General features: G+C 36.8%; 2 protein-coding genes across 2 annotated transcripts; one reads left to right on the top strand and one right to left on the bottom strand.

The window, feature by feature from the left end:
* Window positions 1-10,074: 10,074 nt before the first annotated feature.
* Window positions 10,075-11,371, top strand: LOC106316729 (homeobox-leucine zipper protein HAT4). Its single transcript, XM_013754637.1, has 3 exons — window positions 10,075-10,333; window positions 10,453-10,831; window positions 10,920-11,371. The coding sequence occupies exons 1-3, from the start codon at window positions 10,174-10,176 to the stop codon at window positions 11,233-11,235; spliced, it is 855 nt and encodes a 284-aa protein (XP_013610091.1). The 5' UTR covers window positions 10,075-10,173; the 3' UTR covers window positions 11,236-11,371.
* A 1,850-nt stretch (window positions 11,372-13,221) lies between these two features.
* On the bottom strand, window positions 13,222-14,813 carry LOC106314258 (uncharacterized protein DDB_G0284459-like). Its single transcript, XM_013752180.1, has one exon. It carries the CDS (start codon window positions 14,680-14,682, stop codon window positions 13,273-13,275), a length of 1,410 nt encoding a protein of 469 aa, XP_013607634.1. The 5' UTR covers window positions 14,683-14,813; the 3' UTR covers window positions 13,222-13,272.
* Window positions 14,814-24,309: the final 9,496 nt, after the last annotated feature.

Raw genomic sequence — 24,309 nt, 5'->3', positions numbered from 1 at the left:
TACCACCAAAGAATCCGGGATGAGAGATCCAAGATAAAAGAGAACAAAGAGATGGAGGAAACGAGAACTAGGGTTCCTTACCTCACCAGCGACCAGATCTAGAAAGAAGACAAGGAGAGATCTGGACATAGAATTGGATCGGTTCATCGGGGATCTCCAACGGCTTGGCTCCAGCCTTCAGCAAATGACGAACACCAAGGAGAGAGAGAGAGAGAGAGAGACGCAGGCGAGAGAGAACGAGAGAGAAGAAAAGAGAAACTTTGACGGCTAGGATTTTCAGATCTCTCTGGAACTCTGCAAGGCTTCGCTCTGAATTCTAATGGGAGAGAAGAGATGGAGGAGGCTCCTTTTTATAGGAAAAGAAGAGGAAACCTTAGGGTTTACTACACGGACCAGAAAAGAAGGATAAAAGCTAATGGGCTTTGGTCTAAATCAAGTTAATAATCTAGAAAAACAAAGCCATTCCGGTTTGGGAGAACCGGGATGTGACAGTTTGGCTCCGGCAAGCTTGTTTGGCAAATGATCTTCCATTTTGTTTAGTTGTTTGCCGTTTACTATGGTTAGGGTTGGATCGGTTTTTGTAAATTGGTTTATGGGTTCGGTTTTTTTTTAATTCATTTTCTCAGCTGTTATTATAAAAATAAAAAACCTCAATTTTTAAAATACGACAGCTTTTTTTGTTATAAAAAACACAATAAAATTGCTTCCAATCAAGCCGAAAGTGTACGTGGAACTGTATAGAATCGAACTGTATCATTAACGGAGGCCATGCTTTAGTCATTAGCCATTACGCAGTACTATTATTAAATGGGCATAACACGAAATAGGATTAAAAAAGAAGAAGAGAGGCTCATGATGGGCAATGGTCATGGACTTTGCTGTTTTTAGGGACGAACAAGCAGTATCGTATGATTGTCATGACTTCTTCTGTCAGCGCGTGAACCGACAATTCGACACTACCGTGTGTGAACGTCACGTGGTTCGAGGCCTCTCACTGGCTCATATCATGTTGGGTCCACGTGACTTTCTTTTTCATTTCTTCTTCTCTTCCCCTTTTTCCGCTCAATGCGATACCAGTGGATATTTGATGTTCTATTTACAAATTACACTACACCTTTTATAATATTTTTTTTAGCAATAAATACAATTTTAATACTTTTTTTTTTTGAAAAAAAACAGTTTTAATGTTTACTCCATTTTTCTAAGAATGTCCCCATTGTTTTCTGCATCCCCACGTGAACTCTACCTCTATTATTTTTTTCTTTGTACACAATTTTTCTAAACTAAAATCTAGTCATTTTGCATGTAGTAGTTTCCGTAAATCAGCAAGTAGATTTAAAAGTAATAAAAGGCAACTATGGTTTTCATGCTTAGCGGGTTACGCACTTACACTATTGAGTGATGGATTAATTTAGCTCATCATCTCTCCTTTGTCGTTGATTTGGCGTTGCTTGTTAGTCTGAATTTGATATATAGGCTTAATCGAGTGATGTGGTGGAGATTCTTTGACTTTTTGGAGCTTGTGGTCGCACTTAGGGGCTGGAAAAGGGAGTAAGAGACATAAGGTGGTGATGTTGCACCCTTACTCTTAACCGGCTGAGAGGACAAATGCGGTTGGGTTAGTTGAGCGCTATTAAGCACCTGTGGTTAGTGTTGTCTCGTCTTTGCTAGAATTAGGTTCAGTTCTTGTCCATCCCGGACTTCGAGGACAGTTCTTGAGCGAGCTTGTCTTTGTTTATCTGAAGAAGGCAATTGTTCAACGGATGAAACAACTTCCTGCTAGCGTCGTATTCCTTGATCATTGATCTTCAGGTCACTCCGTTTTTACCGACCTCAATTCGATCTTTCATCTGACTTGCAAGACTATATTATTTTCTGTTGTCATGTTCGCTATCTAAGAAGAACGGTTTCAAATTTGATTGTCATTTGATTACATGTTTTTAAAACTTTTTGCCGTGTAATTAAGCTTAGGAGTTGTACATCTTGTCTACCTGCATCTTGTAACCTCAACGTTCATTCTCATAATAATATTTTCAATTTAGCAAAACGTAAATGACACAAGTGGGAAAAGATTCATGTCACAACCGAGCTTATCTTTTATTGGTAAGCGTGCAAGTATTGCCATTCATATTACAAGGGAGAAATGAGGTTCACACTCTTTGAATCGTACCACATCGGTTCAAACATGAGTTGGTAACTGCTTCCAATTATTCCTGGAAGAGATATTTGAGTACGTCCATGTCCATGTAGCTATGAGAGTGGCCACTATATAGGAATGTCTGAACAACCTTAAAATGAGTAGTTAGCATCATTTTCTTATGAACGAACACATAGTAACTTGAATAAAGCAAATAAACTTAAGAGCAAAACAAATTGAAACAAATATACATTTAGGGTTAGTATATTTATTATCTTAATAAATAAATTTAAAATATTTTAGACTCGTATTTATTGCAGTTTTAAATTCGACTTTTTATTACTGATGTGTAGAGATTTAAGACAATTCTAGAATAACACATCCAAACTCTATTATTATTCGCCTCAACAAATTGAGTATATTGGTACATAAAAATTTAATACATTTCTAAAATTAACATATCCAATCTATATTAATAACTGCTTTCAACTATCTTTGGAAGAAAAAATTTGAGTGTTCGACCATGTCCATGTAGCTATGAGAGTGGTCATTATATAGGAATGTATGAACAACCTTGAAATGAATAGTTAGCATCATCCTGCTATGAACGAACGCGAATTGGCTTGAAGAAAACAAATAAATGTAAGAGTAAAATTAGCGAATTGAAGCAAATACTCGTTTATGATTTGTATATTGATTAGGTATGTATAATTTACAATTCTTTAGATCCATATTTGTAGAAATCTCAAAACCTGATTTTATTAACTAGCCTTTTTACTGGTATAAAAAGATTTAAGATACTTCTATAATTAACACATCCAAAATCTATTATTATATGCCTCAACAAATGGAGAATCTTAACAGATCTGAACTCATTACTTGTTTAAAAAATATTTATTACACGCTTGTCACAATTTATTTTGTTTTAACTGAACTACAAAAAATGTTTATCTATTTTAAGTGATTTCTTACATAGTTTATTCAGTTTTGACTAATTCTAATTAGTTCATGTACTCTCTTTTCTATATAATTTGACAGCCTTTATTACAGATTTAATAAACATATCTTACCTATTTTAAATGTTTTATTACATTTTTCATTCCTTCTTCAATCTTCTTAAGTACTTTATTAATTGTTTTTACCATAATAAGTTGACAATATTTATTTTTTGTAACGCCCTCGGTCCTGCATAGGACCAGGCGGACGACCTATTGACAAGCGTAATCGAGGTTCAGGATGAACCATCGACCCAAATACTCCATAGGCATAACAATTAGGTCGAATTACAAGCTTATGTAGCTTCCTCGACCTAAACCTGGTTCCCGTTTAGCTCAGAATAGTGTAGTGTAGATTGGACACCTGAGGTTAGCTCAGTGTAGTGTAGTCATCTCCTGCCAGCTAGCTGACCAACTCGACCAACTCGACGACCAACTTGCCAGCTCAAGCAGCTGAGGCGGTTGGGTTAGGTTGTGACAGTAGTGGGCAGTCCGGGCTGGGTCCAGTGTGGTCCGATGGGCGGTGGTCGGGTGGTGCGTGGGTAAGGCTAGGTTTGGTCGGGTGAGACTCGGGCGAGCTTAGCCAGGGCGGTTATGGGGTAAAGGTACGATGGGAAAGGGCATGGGTGAATGGTTGCGACGCTTTGGGCGAGGGGTCGTGATGGTTGGTGTGGGAGGTTATTGTGATGGCCAAATGGTTGTGATGGTTGGATTGAATGGTTGCAACCCTTTGGTTGGGTGGTTTAACTGTTTGAGGCCAAAGGACACAAACGCTGGTGCAAATGGATGCAATCCTTGCCATAAGCATCTCATCGCCCCGACCATTGCATCCCTCGGTCACATCCCTTGTTTCTATATATACCCATCACCATTTTCTCCTTATGGCATAAGTTATTTTCCTAAATCACCAAATACATTGTGTGAGAGAGAGAGAAAGTGGGTTAAGTGGCAAACAGTTAAGACCGAGTGGTTAACCCATACCGGCGAGTGGGCAGTCTAGTAAGACAGTCCGACAAGGCGGTTGGTCGGAATTAGGAAAGGACCGAAAGGGTGCCTTTGGTGTTTGCGATTTCTTTTCTTCTTCTTTTCTCTCTGATTGGCTAAGGTGAGTGTGATGACGTAGGGTGAGGACCGAATTTCTATGACTGGTCGGTTCATCGTCATTGCCTTTGGGATACTTTAGGATTATTTGGTTGGATTGTTTGAGTGTTTCGTGTGCGGTACATAAGGCGAGTAAGCCGCTTATATTACCTGTTGTTTGGTAAATTCATGTAGATTACTCAAACCGGCTATATGCCTATAGAACCTAAGTATGGTCGTTATGCTTGGTCAAGGCTAAAGGGCCAATCGTTTGTACTAGTTGCTAGGCTACTGGTTAAGGCAACAAACAGATACGAGGAACTCGCCAAGGCTTACCCTTGGGAACGAACCATACCTAGCGGACAGAGACCATGAGGCCGTGTATCGAGTGCAGTCGTTTGCGTCCATGAGGATATCGGCAGTTAAAAGAGTTAGGATTATGTTCATGTTAGGAATATGGTTTCTGGAATAAACGTGTAGGTGGAATGATTCGCCTCACTAAGCAGTGAGTGGTGTTCGAGTCTCTTAGTTCTAGTATTGTATGGGATCGATATGATATTAATTAAACTACAATGTATCAAATATATGGTTATATATACAGAGTGAAGTTCAGACTTTTTCTTGCTTCCGCGTATTGATTGATCAGTTAGAGAATCCCTGGTTAGAACCTCACTTGGACATTACACTTAAACTAGATAAGAACTTAAAATGAATCGAACCGGACCGGGTCACCTATCGGCTTGGTCGTGTGAGGTCCTGGTCGGACGAGTGTCTGAATCGGGTCTTACATTTTTCATGTTAACCGTAATAATTCGACATGTTCAAATGACATTGCTCTATTTTTGACACAAATTCAAAACGGTTTAGAAATATTTGTTTTTTTAATAATCTTTTATAAAGTTGGTTAGGCATGAAAGTTCAGATATCTGTTTCCGAACAAGTCATTTTCTAGATATCGGGTTATTGAGTTTTGAAATTAGGCTTCTTTAGGATATTATAAATTTCTTGATGGGTTTCGAGTCAGACCCTCTCAGGTCCGGTTAGATTCGGTTCTGATGTATTAGCACCTAATATTTTTTTCAAATAACCAATGTATTTATAAAGGGTTCGGCTATTTTGTATCAAAACTAAAAATAACCTAAAATTACCAAAAGTAATCATATATCCGGTTCGATTCGCGTTCGATATCTAAAAATATTGAAATAAACAATATGCAATTAGTTATATGGTGACACATATAAAATATATAACACTAATTATGAAAACCAAATATCAATTTATAAGAAAGATAAATTCAACACCGTTCACCCGGTGAATATCTAGTTTTATTTTTAAAATATAAGCTGCAAAAAAAATTTCAAAAGCCGAAAGTATAGCTACCTATTTTAAAATATAAAAATAATTAGGGTTTAATTTGAGAAGCAAACATGTAGTAATTATAATGTATCTTACAACGCATTTTCATGTTATTGCAAATGTATCTTACAATTCATTGTCATATTATTACAAATGTATCATACAATGCATTGTCAAATTTGTCATCATTTTTTCTTGTTTATGTAATGGACAGCAGCCTATAAAAAAGCCATCAAGTTCTTATGGGGCAAAGACTATTTTGTTGAATGATTTTTGGCCTTCAGAATGTCGAATCATCCATCTTGTCGATGGAAAAATTAACATCAACAAGGAAATAAATAGATCTAAAATCAAATATTGATACCTAAAACAATTTGTGTTCACAAAAACAGAATCCTAAACATGCCACAATTATGTGTTTATTAAATACAAGATCTTATCTAAACCACACACACTTCTGTGGTGGTTGTCTTCAAAAAATTTACTTGAGCATCAAATATTTTAGATTTTGTCGAATCATTAAATTTATTTAAGAGGTGAACAATTTGTTGGTGAAAATATTCGCAAATTTAGATCGCTGGAAGATCAATATAATAAAGATTTGTCCATTCACCGTGTATGCATAGTAAATTGAATATGTAGGTGTAACAAATTTATATCCTTGGTCCAAGACTTTAACCAAAAAATTCAAAATTCAAATAGATTTTTTCAAATATTAAAAATCAGTTTTGCTACGAGCAAAAAAACCTACTTAATAAAATCTTTGAAATAAAAATATGGCAAACAAGTTTAGTTCTGTATTCTCTCATGCCAAAATACAATTTTTTTGTCCTCCACGTAAACGAAATTTTATTCCATATTTATTAATAAAGGATAAATTTAAAATTTTTATTGAACACTAAACGAAAATATTGTAATTGGACATACAAAAAACGACTATGAAATGGACCCACATTGATTATGAAAATCATATCGACGAAAAGATATGTGTGTCTGATTCCAATCATATCGATCCAATTCATATTTGATGGTTGTCATAGCATATAGCTGGATTAAGTGGGGGCCAACATTGAAAACGTTTCTGAACCGTATGATTTCTTCTCGACTTTTGTTTTCTCAGTGTCCAATCCTGACCGTCCAATTCTTTTTCAGTTTTTATGATCCATCTCTTCCTTTAGCTTGTCAGTGGGACCCTTAATGCTGAATTGATATACCTTTGAGGATTTTAAAGGAATCTATTTTGATGTTGATTAGTCGACCTCTATGATAACAAAATATAACAGTGCCATTATAAAGTTGTTTAAAAGATTTTAAATACTTGTATAATTTCACAAGTAACAACTTCATTTTAAAATGAAATCTGATTACGGCGTCTAATCCAATCCAATGTATTAGTCTATTTTTTTACTACAAAATGGTGTAACACCAGAATGAAGTTATGTTTTACTTCAATGTATTATTCCATTTTTTATTCCAAAAACCATATTCTAAAATGATTCTATTTTTATTTTATTAATAATTGTAAATAAAACTTTTTATTTATAAAAAATTACCAATTAATCCCAAATATTTTATGTTTACAAAAAAATCCTTGAAATATACATTATTTAAATTAAATATTTATTATTAAGACTACAATAAATCATTAAAAAGACAATATATATGTTGCCTCAATAACGAACATTAAAATATTTTTCTCACAAATGATCAACTAATGCATTTCGTAATGAAAAATGAGTTTCTTTATCTTTGATATTCCTAAATCGAGCAAAAAAATTTTGAAATAGGACATTCTATTAAAATATTTTTCTCACAAAATGATCAACTAATGCATTTCATAATGAAAAATGAATTTCTTTATCTTTGATATTCCTAAATCGAGCAAACAAATTTTGAAACAAGACATTCTATTAATAACGGTAAATAATACCTTATAATTATTTATGTTTGTTTGTTTTTTAAAAAAATATTTTATTCATCTTTATGTAAAATTATTAAATAATAAATTTGGGGAATATCCTATTTTCTTTCATGTTATTGTATCATTTTTACATATTATTTAAATATTCAAATGACCATTTTATAAATTAAAAAAGTTCAATTCCAAAATAGAGTAGTAGGTAAGATTACTCCACAAATGGAGTAACTCTAGCCATTACTTTATTTTAGAGTTAAAAATTGAGTGGGGTTGAAAAAGATTTTACTCCACAAAATGATGTTCAATATCTTGCTTTGTGCAATGAAATACTCTCTGCAATTAGGTTATACTTCGATGTCGTTTGAATCGGATTGCCTACAGCAGGTAAAGCTGATACATGAAGAAGAAGATTGGCAAAGTTTGGCTTCAGAATGGAATGATTTCACTTTCATGGTTTCTGAGTTTAATGTTTTTTTCCATTTCTTTTATTAAGCGTATTCACAATGTAAGAGCTGACATCCTTGCCAAAGGAGCTCGACTTCAAAATGTTGTTTTTTCCCATGTAAACTCTTTGATTCCGACGTGGTTACCCTCAAAAGCTAACCTCTTCGTCTTGAATTAATAAAGCATGGTGTTTGCCGTAAAAAAAAAAGAAGATAGTTTGTAGTAAAAAATGAAGTATGATTGGAGATGCCCTTACCATGGTCAATATACAGTGCAATAGTCAAATTTGATTTGAGATTTGAGACCATGTTTAATATTAATGTTTAGTGTTAAAAAAAGTAATATTGCAGCTTATAATAAATTGCTACATTTAAAATAAAATATTCCAGTTTTTAATACAAATAGTACTAGGTTATATGGAAAAACTTAAAATGAAATCAAAAGAAAAAGTAAAGTCTACAATATGTATTTAAAAATCTTACCATTTTATATTTTTAGTTAATCCGTTACCTTTTATAAAATGAGTGAATGACATAGATTTTGATATAAAAATAAAAGTGACGTTGTTATATGAATTAAAACAAAAGTAAGCAAGAATAAAAAATTAATAAAAGTAAATAGTTATTATATTTTAAAATAGTTAAAAATTAGTTTTCAAATATAAATAGATTATTTTATCTGCATATTTTGATAAACAATTTCTTGGATTTCAACCACAAATACTTGTTTTTAATTAATTAAGATCATGACTACCACATAGACAAACATTTATGGCATATGATGACTCTCTCATCATCACCAACATCATTATATTTATCAATAAGGCATACCATTATTTTATTTCCTAGTCTAGAGTACTGTTTTGGTCATTAAGTAGTTCAACGACAAAATTCATGCGGTCGACTCATGCGTTAGAACAGAAAATCTGAAAGAGGTTTGAATTCTTTTTTTTTTTTTTTTTTTTTTGATCAAAAAAGAGGTTTGAATTCATTACTTTCTTTTCTCACATAAGAAGTTTGAATTCAATGCAACCGTTTTATTTGGCTTTCATTAGTTAACTTGATAAGTAATGCCTAAAAAAAGTTTCGTAAAATATAAACAAAACCAAAAAGTGAAAAAGTAAAGGTTTAAAAGAGTGCAACAAGCGTGACTCTTGGCCTTTAAGACCATTAAGATGGGGTAATCATTTTTATACTCTTTATTCGACAATAGCAATCAACATCATAGATTTGCATTATCATTTCTACTTAAGACATGGAGTAGTACTCTCTTAAAATCCCATCTCTTAAAATAAAGTCAAATCGTGCAAAAACTTAATAAATACCTAGAAAATAATTAAAGTTTGACTAGTGTATATGGTAATTCTGTAAGGTTGTTGCATAGTACTTTTTTTAACTTAATATTAATTTATGATTTTAATGGAACTTTATATTTGTATGAGATTTTTTGAAAAAAATATTAATTTATTAATTGCATAGTATCTTGAAAATATAATATCCAATTACTTTTCAAAGATACTTTGTATAACTTTTTTTGACTAGTTCAAATTCATCACGACGTAACAATTTAATCATTTTGAAAATTATAACAGTTGACTGAATTAAAAAGAGAAGGAAATACCTATACCGCAGTTCAAAAATTGTATATAAATGATTTATTATTAGTAGATTATGTTCTCGTGATATTTGTTTGTATATTAATCAAGAGGAATATATATTTTTTTTTTCACTGGAAATATATTATTAGCTTGAAACCAAGTTCACAAGAGGAAGATCCATTCGAGAGTCATGAATATCCTAAAAATTAGTGATGGTTTGATATAACCTTTGACTAAGAACCCTAATGTATATTGACATAATCATTACTAGTGTGACTATATTTTATCATATTTCTTAGATTTGATCATTTGCTTAGGTTGAGAGAGTTACAAGAGGGGGACAAAGAAGCAAAGTTTGTGATTATAAAATTATTTTCAAGAACTTAAAGGTTTAATAATGAATTCTACTTAAATAATAATTGTTTTGCCCCCAGCTAGTCACACACTCATGATTGAATATTTTATATTTTTATTCATAAAAAATAACATCATTCTCTCTCTCTCTCTCTCTACCTCTCTATATTAATCATTCCCTTCCTCACTTCCCATTCATCATCTCTTCTCTCTCTCTCTCTCAAAAGAAAACCAGAAAACTTTAGTGCAAAAGAAGGCTCTAAGAAAAGTCTTATTTTTGTTTTCTGAAAAGATGATGTTTGAGAAAGACGATCTGGGTCTGAGCTTAGGCTTGAATCTTCCCAAGAAACAAATGAATCTCAAATCTAACCCATCTGTTTCTCTTACTCCATCTTCTTCTTCTTTTGGATTACTTCGAAGATCTTCCTTGAACGAGAGTTTTAATTCTTCAGGTACGTTATAGCTTTCCATATATATATGTTCCTCTGTTTTATTTTTTCCCGAGAAAAAGAAAATATATTTTCCCGGAAAACTATTCAAAGGTCTCACCTTTTTCATCTGATGCATGCAGTTCCATACTCAGATTCGAGTCGTGTAGAAACAAGAACCTTCATCCGTGGAATCGACGTGAACCAACCACCTTCTACGGCGGAATACGGCGATGAAGACGCCGGAGTATCTTCTCCGAACAGCACAGTCTCGAGCTCCACCGGGAAAAGGAGCGAGAGAGAAGAGGACACAGATCCGCAAGGCTCAAGAGGTATCAGTGACGATGAAGACGGTGATAACTCGAGGAAGAAGCTTAGACTCTCCAAAGATCAATCTGCTATTCTTGAAGAGACCTTCAAGGATCACAGCACTCTCAACCCGAAGCAGAAGCAAGCTTTGGCTAAGCAATTAGGATTAAGAGCAAGACAAGTGGAAGTTTGGTTTCAGAACAGACGAGCAAGGTAGGGAAACACAACAACACTTAAAAGACATAGATCTCTCTTTTAATTTTGGTTTTACTTAATAAGGGTATTTTGGTAATTTGAGCAGGACAAAGCTGAAGCAGACGGAGGTTGACTGCGAGTTCTTACGGCGATGCTGCGAGAATCTAACGGAAGAGAACCGTCGGCTACAGAAAGAAGTAACGGAGCTGAGGTCGCTTAAGCTTTCTCCTCAGTTCTACATGCACATGAACCCACCCACCACATTGACCATGTGCCCTTCATGTGAACACGTGTCGGTCCCACCACCACCTCAAGTTGCTGCGTCCGGACACCACCAGAGGTCGCTGCCGGTCAATCCATGGGCTCCTGCTACGAGGGTTTCTCACGGCTTGACGTTTGACGCGTTTCGTCGTCGGTCCTAGTCTCTCTAGTTTTGCAACCGAAAGGCATTCCGGTCATTTTACTCAGTTTCTTGGGGACCAGATGCATGTAGTTGTTGTCAACAAGTAGTATGTACTATTTTTAGAAAAAAAATACATTAATATTTTCTCCCTTAAATCATCATGTTGATGCTAACAAGTAACAACAGATGTTTACAATTACAGCCAAATTATTCGATATTTATTACTTGAAACAGTTTTTTTTTGGTGGGGGAGGGGGTTATTGCAATAATTAATTTCGACAATTATATTGAGTTGTAAGAATAATATCTAGCTTTAACATTTTAAGTTAACTATCGTCTTGCGACAAAACAAGACGTGCAATTGATTAGTGATTGTTAAATAGTACTCCTTCCGTTTCACAAAAACAGATTTTTTAGAAAAAAAATTTGTGTCACGAAAATTTTGATAAAATTGTAAATTTCAAAAAAATTAATTGACTTTATTGAATTACTATCGATTAAAAGTTATTGAAAATTTAAAATTACAGAAAACAATACATTTATGGTAGTTTAATGAATTTTTTTAATATGTGTGAAAATACTACGTGCGCGATTGATTAGTGATTGTTAAATAGTTATCAAATAGTGAGCTAAATCTCTAATAGTTTTTCAAGCAAATTTTTTATTTGTTAGTGATTAAAATGAGAAAAGTGGTACTATATAATTATTTAGTTTGGGACCACATATACTGATGTTTTTGTTACAACATACCCCTGAAGAGGACATTACCAAATTGTTGTTGATCCCAAAAAAAACACATGGTCATTCTCATACCACTTGTTGTTCTAGAAATGGGTATGCACCGGACCTAGGCCTTAATGAACATGAAGGATGAGCTAATGGGCCATTAGGTGCTCCCGAGATGCAAAAGAGACGTCAAATGATTTGGAGCAAAAGCTTTTCCAGAGACTTTGGACTTGCTTGAGGGCTGAGGGTCTGAGGCAATTGCTCTGGTTTGGGCCAATGCTTGCCTTGATATTTTGGGTTTCTCAGAAGTTATGTTTTGAAAGTGATTCGACCTAGAGCTGGAAATTTTAACCATTGCCCGCGGGCCCCACCCCGTTTGACCCGCCGCGGGGCGGATGCGGGTCGAACCATTTGAAATTTTTAAATCGCGGGTGCGGATGCGGGTCAGCCGAATTTGAATCGCGGGTACCCGCCAACCCGCAAATTAAAAAAAAAAAATTTTGAAAAAAAAAACATTTTTCGTAAAATATATAAAAAATAATAAATATTTGTATAATTTTAATTATAAATATATTTTTTTAATAGTATTTTTTAAAAATAACTATTATATAAATAAAAAATAATTTTTTTAATTAAAATAATTATTATATAATTAGAAAATAATCATTTTTAATTAAAATAACTATTTTTAATATAATTAATATTACCCGCAGGTTTGGCGGGTTACCCGTGGGTTTTGGCGGGGCGGGTGCGGATATAAAAGTTTTTGTTTGCGGGTTATGCGGGTCGAGTTTTTGAATCGAAAAAATGATTCGACCCGCGGCGGGTCGGGGCGGGTTGACCCGCGAACCCAGCACTAATTCGACCATCTTGATGCAATCAGTTAAAATCCCCACAACAAGAATGATTAGACTGCACATCCATATCCAAGTTATCTTGAACAAACAAATGAGTTTGTTACAACCATCCTTCCAATTTCGGGGATGCCAAGCAAACTTGTATGCTGTCACCATTACTAAACAAGCAACAAGGTTTGTTGTAGTTTATCATGCTGTTCTTTAAATTCCAGTTTTGGATAAGACCAGTTGTGAAGATAGATAATCAAAAACATTATTCTTGGTAGTGAAATATATAATATGTATAATGTATGACAGTCTGTATAACCAATTTGAGTTTTAATCTCATAAATCTCAATTCCAATTCCTATCTTTCTGCCTGAACACATATATAACAAAAATATTTAGTAGACCTCCTCTCCTCTTGATGATGAGGACCAGGGTAAATTGAAAACGTTATTTATCGTCTGTTATTCAAACATATTTAATACATTCTACTTTGAAGAATTAGCAGAGATCTTATTAGTAGACCTCTTGATGGATTCGATTCTTTGTAACCTAATCTGTTCTCTGAACTTTGCAATGAACTCATCAGCCTTCTTGTCCACGTCACTGTTGTTACCACAAGCTCCTTCATCCTCTATCTTCTTCTCCTCGATCTCGCGGTGTTCATCATCTTCTCTTCTTCTACGTTCTTCATCCTCCGATTCATCACCTGCCTTGCTTCCCAAGAAACCTCTTCCATCATTCTTCTCCGTGTCTCCTCTAGTAACCCTATGTTCCTTCGATTCTACGATGGGATCAGACCACCACACCTTTTTAGGAGAGTTTCTTTTCGTCTTTTGCTCCGAAGATTTTCTCCGTTCGCTGCTTGCTCTGAGTTTCGTCGGAGGCGACTTGTAGTAGTCCATCGGAGGTGGTGGTGGCGGAGGCGGCGGAGGATGAAACTCACCGCCTGAAAACTTCTTCTTCTGAACTGATTCTCTAGACTCCATCCTGTTAACTCCAAGAGAATTTTCCTTTCTCGACGCCGAGTTGTAAAACGCCGGTAACGGCGGCGGAGGCGGAGGAGAAGGAGGTGATGGGCGAAACCTCTGCTTCCTCACGGTGTCTTCATCCGTTTCCACACCGGACTCAGTTGTGAGCTTAGGTAAAGGTCGCGAAGAAGAGGAAGACGACGTCAGATTCGCCTGAGTCTTGATCAACGGCTGAGATTCAACCTCCGTTGACGATGATGATCGGGACCTCCATGGAATAGGAGAAGGAAGCACATCGCTGTTATCATCACCGAGACTCTTGAGCAGCTCTCTCTTCGATCTCACTTTCTCCCATGGGCCTCTGGAGTCATCAGAAACACGAGAATAGTTCAAGCTACGAACAGGCAAAAGTAGAGGCTTCTCTCTGACCCCTGAACCAACTCGATCAACGAACCGAGTCTTGTTCTCTCTGGAGAGAACAACTTCGGGACTTTTCATGTGGTACTTGTTCCTCCATGTTTGAATCTTATGGCGATCGCCGGAGGAATCATCGGACGGATCAGATTCACTCTCGTGACCCACGTTGAAAACAGAGGATACTTCAAGAAGCTTAGGAACGTAGGCATGCGGATTAGTATTGTTATGATCAGCTTTGTGATCGTTATTGCTTGATCCGCCTCCGTCGTAGTTCCGGCGACTTAAGAGGCCGTAAGAGACTGCGAGTCCCACGAAAACAAGGTGGAGAAGCTCGAGGAGTCTGGTTTGGTTAGCGAGCTCCGGTGTCTGGGAGAGGAAGACAGGTACGATGGAGCAGAACACGACGAGGATTAGGGCTTTGAAGAGGAATCGAGAGTAGAATTTTCTAGGGTTTTGATCTTCTTTGTTACCCAATTGGGTTGTCTTCTTGGAGCTTCTTCTTTCCACCATTGGTGAGAGAAAGTTGGTGTTTGTTGTAAAGGTTCTTTATTTGGGGATGAAAAAATGATTTGGAAAGAAGAGAAACACAAGTTAGTGGAGAAAAATGCTAAGACTTAGAGGTTAAGGTTCTGTTTTTTTTTTTGGGGGGGGGGGGGGGGGGGGGGGTTTGAAATATAATGTAAGAAGAGGAAAGAAATTGAAGAGAACAAAATATGAAATCGAAGTTGATGTGTGAATTCACTACCAACTTTTTTTTTTTTTTTTGGTTTCTAATACTATTCTAACATGCAACCACAAGTTATTTATGAAATATAATTGACAGAGAACTGCAGACCAGCTGATAATCTTTGTCGGCTAATGCAATAAAGGTAGCAGATTATTAAAGTTGTTAGCTTTAAAGTGTATAATAAAAAGGGTAATTAGTTTGATAATACATAAAATAATATAGAGAATATTACAGGGAGGTCGCGTAGGCATATGACCCCGGAAGAATCTGTATTCCTTTCTTTTGGTCTGCTAACGATAAAGCTTTTTTCTTACGCAGTACCCGTCTGAAATCATAGAAATGATAGTCCAATTTCAGAATAGAATATGACAGAATGAGTAACCAAATCATATTGACATAAGTAATTAGTTTAATACATTTATTATAATGTAACGATTAAATGTAATGGTTTTTGTCGACAAAAAAAAGTAATGGTTTTTAGTAAATATTTTATTTAGATAGATATAACTAGTTTTTTCTTTCTTTCTAAAACTAGTTTATTTTGCTTCAGATTTGATGGTTAGTCAAGAATCACTGAAGTAAATCTGACACGTCAAATTGTAAAAAGAGTCTAATCATCACCACATCATTTTGACACCACTTTGATGGGGGCGGTGGATCACTGGTCGGCTACCTTTAAATACTTTATATCCATCAACACTGAAGACAATCTTCTGCAGCTAACAGATATGACGTATGAGTTAGTTTAACTTACGAAACGAACTTCAACTTAACGTCTGAATTAAAGCCATCAGCTTGAATCATACGCACAAAGTAAAACCATTGCTTTTAACTTGCCGCCAACTCTAGATTTTGAGCTATTTTCCATCCTTGTTACCTTTTTTTTTTTTTTTTGAAACAAGGTTTTTCAAACTAAACTTATAGGAATTTGCATCCATAAGTTTGGAAAAGAAGCAACAAGTAAAGGATTAAACACATAATCCTAGTGGAAGCTCAATCAATGAACGCTTAAACAACAAGAAAAAATGACATGAGCTAGTGATTATATTCCTTCCGCCACAATGATGTGTTTACCTTTTACACTAACTTTAGTCCATTCCCGATCTTGGATTTTTTGGATTAGTTTAATTGACCATTCTCCTCTAGTTAAATTATAACCAAAGGATTCAGCCAACTCATTAGAACCCATTATCTTCCCATAAGTTAGATGAATCTTCGGCTCAATAAAAAACTTTGGTTGTTTTGGATGATAGGCGAGTAAAAACCAATTAAGTGATCATGTGTCGAGGGTTGATGACTAATAGCATTGGATGGATTTGATTCCATAACATTTGTTTGAGAAGGGCAGTGTTCCCAACTGCTAGTGTAGCTCAAGCGATTTTCAAATTTGAGCAAGGGATAGAAATTACCTCATATAATTGTGTGAGAAATATAGGTTGAATCTTTACAAGCAGCAATATGGTGATCTCTTGAGCTTGTTGCCCAGGAGTGTGTGAGTTAGAGTGAAATTTTGTTGCAACTTCAATCCTTTTTTGCTCAGTTTTCCTTTCATTTTCAGTTCTTGTAGCAACAAAGACAAGTTGGTTAGGCTCTAAAGGTACATCCGCACTTGTTGTTGCTGAGTGAGAAGTATAGACTTGTTGTTGCTGGATTGCCATTTCTGAAACAGAACCAGTTCCCACATAGTTTTGGAAGGGTGTTGTAGCAATTAGACTATGTCAACTGCTGAGCCTCTTCATTTATAGCTTTAGTTTGCTTTTTTGATGGAGCAACTTGCATTTTAAGAGGAAGGAGACACTTTTTTTCCTTGTCTAAAGACTCCACATCTTTCACATGTTGTTGGAATCGATGAATATTCAACATCAACCAAGTAAATGTTGCCGTGTTTGCTTTGGGAATCCATTTCGTTCTCAACGAATATCTTATCTTTCCCATGTTTGTTGGGTCTAAACGAGTTGTGCTTAAGCATCGGTTCACCCAAACCAGATGATATATGACTAATACCTAATCTAGTGAAGTAAGAATCATGGATACTTTTAAGATTAACCCACACCGGTAGACAAGAAATCTCAGGTGTTTTGACAGTATGCCATACTCCCGTTGTATACCCATTGACGAGCGGTTTCATTGGAAATAGTGAAGATGAACAAGGAATCTCCTAACTTCCTAGTAGTTATCCTACATTCTCGACCCCATAACCTATTCAGAACTGCACGAATCAGATCCCATGCGGGCTTGAACACCTGTGAAATTGGTCTACAACATACTTTTTTTTGTTTTCAAGGCCTAGTCTAAGAACCTCAAAGGGGATAGTCACCTAAGGCGAGCCAAACATACGGTAAGTTGGTTCGACAGCTCGAAACAGATTTCATGTGGCTTGATTCTTTCGAGCTGCCCATGGAAACTAAAGAATTTTGTCGAACAACAGCTAGAGACTTTCCATGTTCCCCATAAGTTCAAAATAATTAATAAGTTTACCAAGAGGGTAACCGCAGAAAACAATTACCAGAAGGGAACGATTAAGAATGGTTGTAACTAATCAAGTTTTCCAAAAACCTTTATGCATTCATTTGAGAGATCCAACTTGCGAAACTCAGCTTGAGAATCCCATTTGATGATAGATTCTATTAAGAGTAGGATATATAGTACACTGAGAGACAATAGAGAACAAGAAAAAAGTTGAAGCAAAACTTTATTAATGTCACCAATTTATTTGGGGAATGTTTTTAAAAAAAAAAAATTAACAGAGAAAAAAGTTACGCATACTCCATTTTTTACAATTAAAAATGTAATCAGTTTGCCTACAAATTTTTTCTTTGTCCCGAACAATTATATAAAAGAGAGAGAGAGAGATGAGATGAAGGGTTGTAGCCTAATGAAAAGGTTCTTTAATTCGAAGATCGATCTTCCTATTACTTGTCTTCGTTGTCATTGACATCCTCATTAACATCCGTCATATATTTCTTGTTTAGGTCAAAGCTGCGATCCACACTGTTTTTGTTAACACTCATCACATCGTTACAGTTAAGGTGATTGCCACGATCCAGACTATTACTGCTAACACTAATCAAATCGTTATTGTGTGGGTCAATGCCACGACCCACACAATTCTTGTTAACATCCATCGTTTTATTATTACTGTTTAGGTCAATGCCACAATCCACACTATTATCGTTAACATCCATCGTATTGTCTATGTTTAGGTCACTGCAACGATCCACACTGTTATTGTTGTTGGGTGTTTGCTATCCTCTATTATGAGATTGCACTTGTTGATGGTGACATTGACAGCGGTGAGAAGCCCATAGTTCAACAATTTGAGCAAAAAAAAAAAATTCCAGCAACTGAATGTTTTTGAAACACAAATGTTGTTAGTGTCTTAATTTTATTTGTATTGAGAGAAATTTACGAGTGGATTGGTTTGGAATAGATCAACTCTTCCTTGTGAAACATTGAAAACGCTTCACAATGCCCCAAAAAACATCAGCATCAGCGAAAACCTTGAAACCAAGAGCATTTAAATTTGATTAGAGATTTAGAGAAAAAATCTCTTCAAAATAAATCATTAAGATATGCATGAGATCTAGGTGAAAGTCAAAGTGTTTCCCTTGAATTGATTTACATGATTACACAAGTATATAATGTGGAGATTGTTACAAGAGAGTGGGGATATGCCCAAGTATATAGGTAAGAATATCTAAACAAGAATGAAATATTCTTGTTGTCTAACACCCTCTCGCAGTCGCAGCGTCGTGCTCTGAGATGCCAAGACTGGACCTGAAGCTGATGAACAGGGAAGAAGGCAGCCCTTGGTGAAGATGTCTGCATACTGTGAAGAAGCCGGTATGTGTAAGACTCGTACCTGCCCCCTTTGCACCTTTTCTCTCACAAAATGTATATCTATTTCAATGTGTTTGGTGCGTTGATGTTGAACAGGGTTGGAGCTTAGGTAAACGGCACTGATGTTGTCACAGTAGACTATGGTGGCTCGCTGAAGAGGGCAGTGCATCTCCAGAAGAAGATTCCATAGCCAACAAGTCTCTGCCACTGCGTTTGCGACGCCTTTGTATTCAGCTTCAGCACTCGATCTTGACACAGTCGGCTGGCGCTTTGTAGACCAGGAGAGCAGATTGTCGCCTAAGAAGACGCAGAACCCTGAAGTGGATCGCCGTGTTGAGGGGCATACAGCCCAGTCAGCGTCAGAGTACGCTGTTAATGCCATTTTCTGGTTGTGAAGTAGTTGTAAGCCTTTGTCTTTTGTGCCCTGTAAGTAACGAAGGATGCGCCGTAGGGCCTGCATATGTAAATCTCGCGGATCATGCATAAATAAACAAATTTGTTGAACCGTATAAGCGATGTCTGGACGTGTAAATGTTAAATATTGCAGAGTGCCTGCTAAACTTCGATATTCTGTTGGATTATCAACTGGTTTGCCAATGTCTTCTGCTAGCTTGGTTTTCATGTCCACTGGTGTTGAAACCGGTTTACAATCATGCATACCTGCCCGCTTAATTATGTCCTCCGCGTAATGACTGATGCATGAAGAGACCCTTGTCGTTGTGAATTGCGGCAATGCCAAGGAAGGAGTTGATCAGACCACCATCCGTCATTGGGAATTCGTTCTTCATAGCGTCAGTTACTCTGGTCGTAAGAGAAGGAGAGGATGTGGTGACTATAATGTCATCGATGTAAAGTAGAAAATATGCAAGGTCAGTGCCGTTCTTGAAGACAAAGAGACTTGCGTCGCTCTTGCTTTGCTTGAACCCAAGTCGCGTAATGAAGCTGACGAATCTTGCGTTCTATGCACGGGGAGCCTGCTTCAAGCCATAGATAGAGCGTTTGAGTTTACAAACATAATCCAGTCGTGTCTTGTCTGCAAAGCCCGGGGGTTGTGACATATACACGGTTTCATCAAGAGTGCCGTGTAGAAATGCATTCTGAACGTCGAGCTGATAGACTGGCCATGTGTTTGTTAATGCAACATGGAGGACACTACGAATGGTAGCAGGCTTCACCACTGGGCTAAATGTTTCTGAAAAATCAATGCCCTCTTCTTGAGATTTTCCATTAGCGACCAGGCGCGCTTTGTTCCTTTTGAAAACTCCCTGCGCATCAAACTTTTCCTTGTACAGCCACATAGAATGAACAATGTTAGTGTTCTTATGACGAGGCACCAAATCATAAGTACCACTTTTAATAATGGCATCATACTCACTGTTAACAGTCGGGTTCCAATTTGGGTCCGAGAGAGCCTGATGAATGTTTTTTGGAAGAGGAGATCTATTTTGAGTGAGCAGGGAGAGGACTTGTTTCGTTTTTTGGATCCCATGCTTTGAGCGAGTGGTCATCCAATGCCTTGGAGGCTCATTATCTTGAGGAACAGCTTGAGCGGGCAGAGGAGGATTCAATGGGATAGGTGCTGCTGGAGAAGGAAGGTTACCAGCAGGATTTATTAGAATTTTGTGAAGAATGGGTGATGTGTTTGACTCAAGGAAGTCGTATGACGATTCAGAAGGTTTGGTAGTTTCGTTATACGGAAACTGAGATTCATCAAAAACCACATGACGTGATAGGATGATCTTTCTAGTTTCAAGGTCGAAACATCTGTAACCCCGATGAGATTGAGGATAACCAAGGAAGATGCAACGAGCTGAGCGTGGGGCTAGTTTAGAAAGAGCGGAATGGTTCTGATATGGGAAACAGAGGCAGCCGAAAACTCTTAAATGAGATTAAGAAACTAGCTTGTTGAATAGAGTTGTGTAAGGCACTTTGTTATCTATCGCCTTTGATGGCAAGAGATTGACAACATGAACAGAAACATGAAGAGCCTCTAGCTTGAAATCGAAGAGTACGTACAGAGTTGTTTATTGTACGTATCATTCTCTCAAAACGTCCATTTTGTTAAGACGTATATGGACAAGAAAACCCGAATGTGATGCCTTTTTCTGAAAAGAAATTATGAAACTTTGAGTTGTTATACTCAGTTTCATCGTCACATTGTAAAGATTTTATCTTTGTTTTGAAATGATTTTCGACATAGTTGGAAAAGAGTTTGAACTTTGCGAAAAATTCTTCCTTGGATCGTAATGGATAAACCCAAAGGAAGTGAGATTATTGGTCCAAAAACAGAACATAGTACTTGATTACACTCAAACTTTGAACTGGTGAGGTCCATAGGTCTGAGTGAACTATGTCGAAAGAAGCAGTGACAGTAGTGTCAGAAGAAATAAAAGACATTTTTATTTGTTTGCCGAATTGGCATGCATCACAGACCGAAGCAAGGTCATGTTTATTACAAAGCAAAACATTAGAAGAAAGCAAAGAAGACAAAGTTTGATTGCTTAAATGAGAAAACGGCGATGCCAAGTGGTGGAAGTCGTCGTAAGGAAAGCTGAAGGAGTAGTGTTTGGCTTATTTTTTGATGAGAAAACTGGGTAAAGATCACCGGTACTGTCACTGCGAAGAATCGTTTCTCGAGTTTGAAGGTCCTTCACAGAAAAACCAAAAGGATCAAACTCAATAGAACAAGAATTATCTCTAGTAATCTTGCGTACATAGAATAGATTTTTAATAATTGAAGGAGTGACCAAAACATATGATAAGTTTAGGTTGCATGAGGAAGAAGGAAAAGAGAAAGAACCGGATTTTTGAATGGGAATGCGACCCCCATTGGCGACTGTAACAGTGTGTCCGGTGTCAAGATTAAAAGTAGACTTTAGATTACCTGCCGAGTTGGACAGGTGTGAGGTTGCCACTGAGTCCATGTACCATTGGTGATCAGCCGGATCCGTTAGTGTCATCGTATTGAAAGCATAGGCGAAGTCCGTAGTCATAACAGGATAATTGTTATCAGCCGGTGGAGTGAAAGTCTGAACATGGTGAGCTTGCTGAGGCGTTAAGGGTCGTGGTCCGAGAAGACCTTGATGCTAGAATTGTTGCTGCATCGGTTGATCCCACTGATTGCTTTGCGGTTGAAGCCAGTAAAGGTAGCCATTGTTCCAGTACTGAGGACCCCATTGGTTGAAGACTTGGTTCCTCTGCCTCTGTCTCTGTTGTTGTTCTTCTTGAAGCCTCTGTTGTTGTTGTAGGTCCGTTGTTGTTGTGGCTGAGTGTTGGTCTTTTGCGGAGGTGATGACACCGAGACATTGAGAACCTTGTCAGATGACGAAGTATCCTTGTAGGCCGAAATCTTTTTGCCTTTTTCAAGGCGATCCTCCTCAAGCATGAGCATTGATCTGGCATCATCAAAACTTGGAAACGGTTGGCGGTGCATGATGAGGTTGATTATGTTCTCGTATTTGTCGCTTAAGCCGTTCAGTAGGTAGGTGACAAGCGTTCTCTCTGAGACCGGAGCGTCCACGTTGGCGAGGAGATTTTGAGAAGTTGGATGCTAATGCATATCACAAGTTTTTAGTTCGTCCTGAGTTTCTTTGCTCTGGCGTGTTCGAAATATTGTGCCATGTTCTGTTGGTTGTGAATGGTGTGCTTTGCGATTCGAGGACGAATCTTTTCAACCCCGGGTGACCTGATGCAGCGTAGCATCCTATTTCTATTAGGCTTTGGTTTTCTAGTTTCCTTTACATTCTTGTTTTAGATAAACGTTAGTATTCTTAATATTAAAAAGACTTTAGGATAGAAGGTTAGATCTTAATCCTTAAGGACTTAGGTATTTTCTTATTAGTATAAATAGTGAGCTCTTGGTTTGTAAGAGTCACAACTTTGATTATTGATTTATAAAACTTAGAGCTTTGTGTTAAACAACTTTTGATTCCTTAATTCTGGGCATTCTTTGAGAATTCAACAGATCTTAAGAAGGCTAAGATAACGGACATTCTCAGAATTCAACGTTAACTTCGCATTATCGGTTACTATGGTTGCTTCCGCTCCGTTGGTTGGTATCAGAATCCAGGAGCTTTAATTTCTAATTAGGGCTCGATCCAAGGTCATCTCATAGATGACACCCTGTAATCCTACAAACTTCATAATATCACAAGCTATAACATCTGCCGTTGATGGCGTACTAGCAAAATATCAGCACGAGCACCAAGAGTTATTACGTGGCTTCATTGAAACTACTGCCCGTATTTTTATTCAACAGCAAAACTGCGTACTACTCAAATTTTTGAGGAAGATGACGAAGATGATGTTATTAGTAACACCTTATTTGCAAAAACAAACCACAGCCAGCATCAACTTCATGAATTGGAGGATTCTCATGATCAAGTTAAAGACTTCATTGGGGCGCCAATATATGATGATTATGACGATGATTTTTGCAGGGAGCCATGTCACAAATCAGACGTGATGGCAAAAGAAGAAGACATGTCTCTAATTGATATTCATGAGATTAATGGTAATATGACAAGAGAGACGCATCTCGATAGACCTATAGTCACTAACAACGTGGAGAGCTATTACGTTCCAGTCACAAACCTGAAGGATGAGCCTATCTATGATGTTTCTGATGATGAAGTATTTATAGATTCCAACTACTGAAGAGATCCGCTTTTCATTGATGAAGATGAAGTTCAAGGCTCCAACAAAGGAGGTGATTTTCACGTGGTAGATGGTTTGGGAGAAAAGGATTGTCCGCAACACTTGCGTCGTAAACCACCTGATCGTGATCAAAATAAAGAAACCTCATATGTAGGTCCTTTTGAAACACAGGAAAGAAGAAGCATTGGCTCTACGTATACGAAGTTGTTAGAAGAAACGGGGAGTGTTCTGAAGTTGGACCGTGGTCATCATGATTGTTTAAGTAAACTATCTCTCATGGAGAAACATGCAATGGAGTACAAAATCACTTATCTTAGGGAAGCTCTTGCCTTGGAGAAAGAGAAAAACAGGAATTTGGAGCATGAACTGAACGAAATACATAAACAAATCCGTATGTTAAACAAAAGATCTTCAACTTTAGATAAGATTCTAAGCACGGGAAGAACAGGGAAGTCAACAATTGGTCTTGGTTATCAGGGAGATCCATCAAGTTCACAAAAGTTTTTTGTGCAGGGAAGGTCTGTTGAAAAAAATAAAACAAGGTCTTATTTAGATAACGAGAGTTATGTTGCAATGAGTGCTCCGTCGGAATGGCTAGACGCACATAAATGTTCTAAAACAGAGAATGGGTTGCTTAGTTTCACCGATGCTAGTCGAACAAACGGTACGAGGGACATCAATCTAACTACGGGGACATCTCTTTGTGGCACGTCCTTGGGTGCATATATTATATTCTTTGAACTTCCATGTGTTAATCTTTTACCAACCGCTTGTGTTACACAATGATCACTGTGTGTTACACACAAGTTCGAGAGAAAGAATAAGATAGATGTTACAGGCTTACTTCAGATAGTTCCGAAAATGATGTAACTTATGTGAAATACTTTTTATTATTGAGATTCTTGTATTGATGT

Source organism: Brassica oleracea, chromosome C1 (assembly GCF_000695525.1).
Source record: "Brassica oleracea var. oleracea cultivar TO1000 chromosome C1, BOL, whole genome shotgun sequence".
Lineage (NCBI taxonomy): Eukaryota > Viridiplantae > Streptophyta > Magnoliopsida > Brassicales > Brassicaceae > Brassica > Brassica oleracea.
Note: the sequence above shows the minus strand (reverse complement) of the source record. Positions and strands in the feature narration are given on the sequence as shown.

What these genes read in the sequence shown, in the direction of transcription:
- LOC106316729 (XM_013754637.1), top strand. Translation starts at nt 10,174, where the DNA reads ATGATGTTTGAGAAAGACGATCTGGGTCTGAGCTTAGGCTTGAATCTT. An exon ending in CGAGAGTTTTAATTCTTCAG is followed by an intron (nt 10,334 to 10,452) that starts GTACGTTATAGC and finishes TGATGCATGCAG; the next exon opens with TTCCATACTCAGATTCGAGT. An exon ending in TTTCAGAACAGACGAGCAAG is followed by an intron (nt 10,832 to 10,919) that starts GTAGGGAAACAC and finishes TAATTTGAGCAG; the next exon opens with GACAAAGCTGAAGCAGACGG.
- LOC106314258 (XM_013752180.1), bottom strand. Translation starts at nt 14,682, where the DNA reads ATGGTGGAAAGAAGAAGCTCCAAGAAGACAACCCAATTGGGTAACAAA.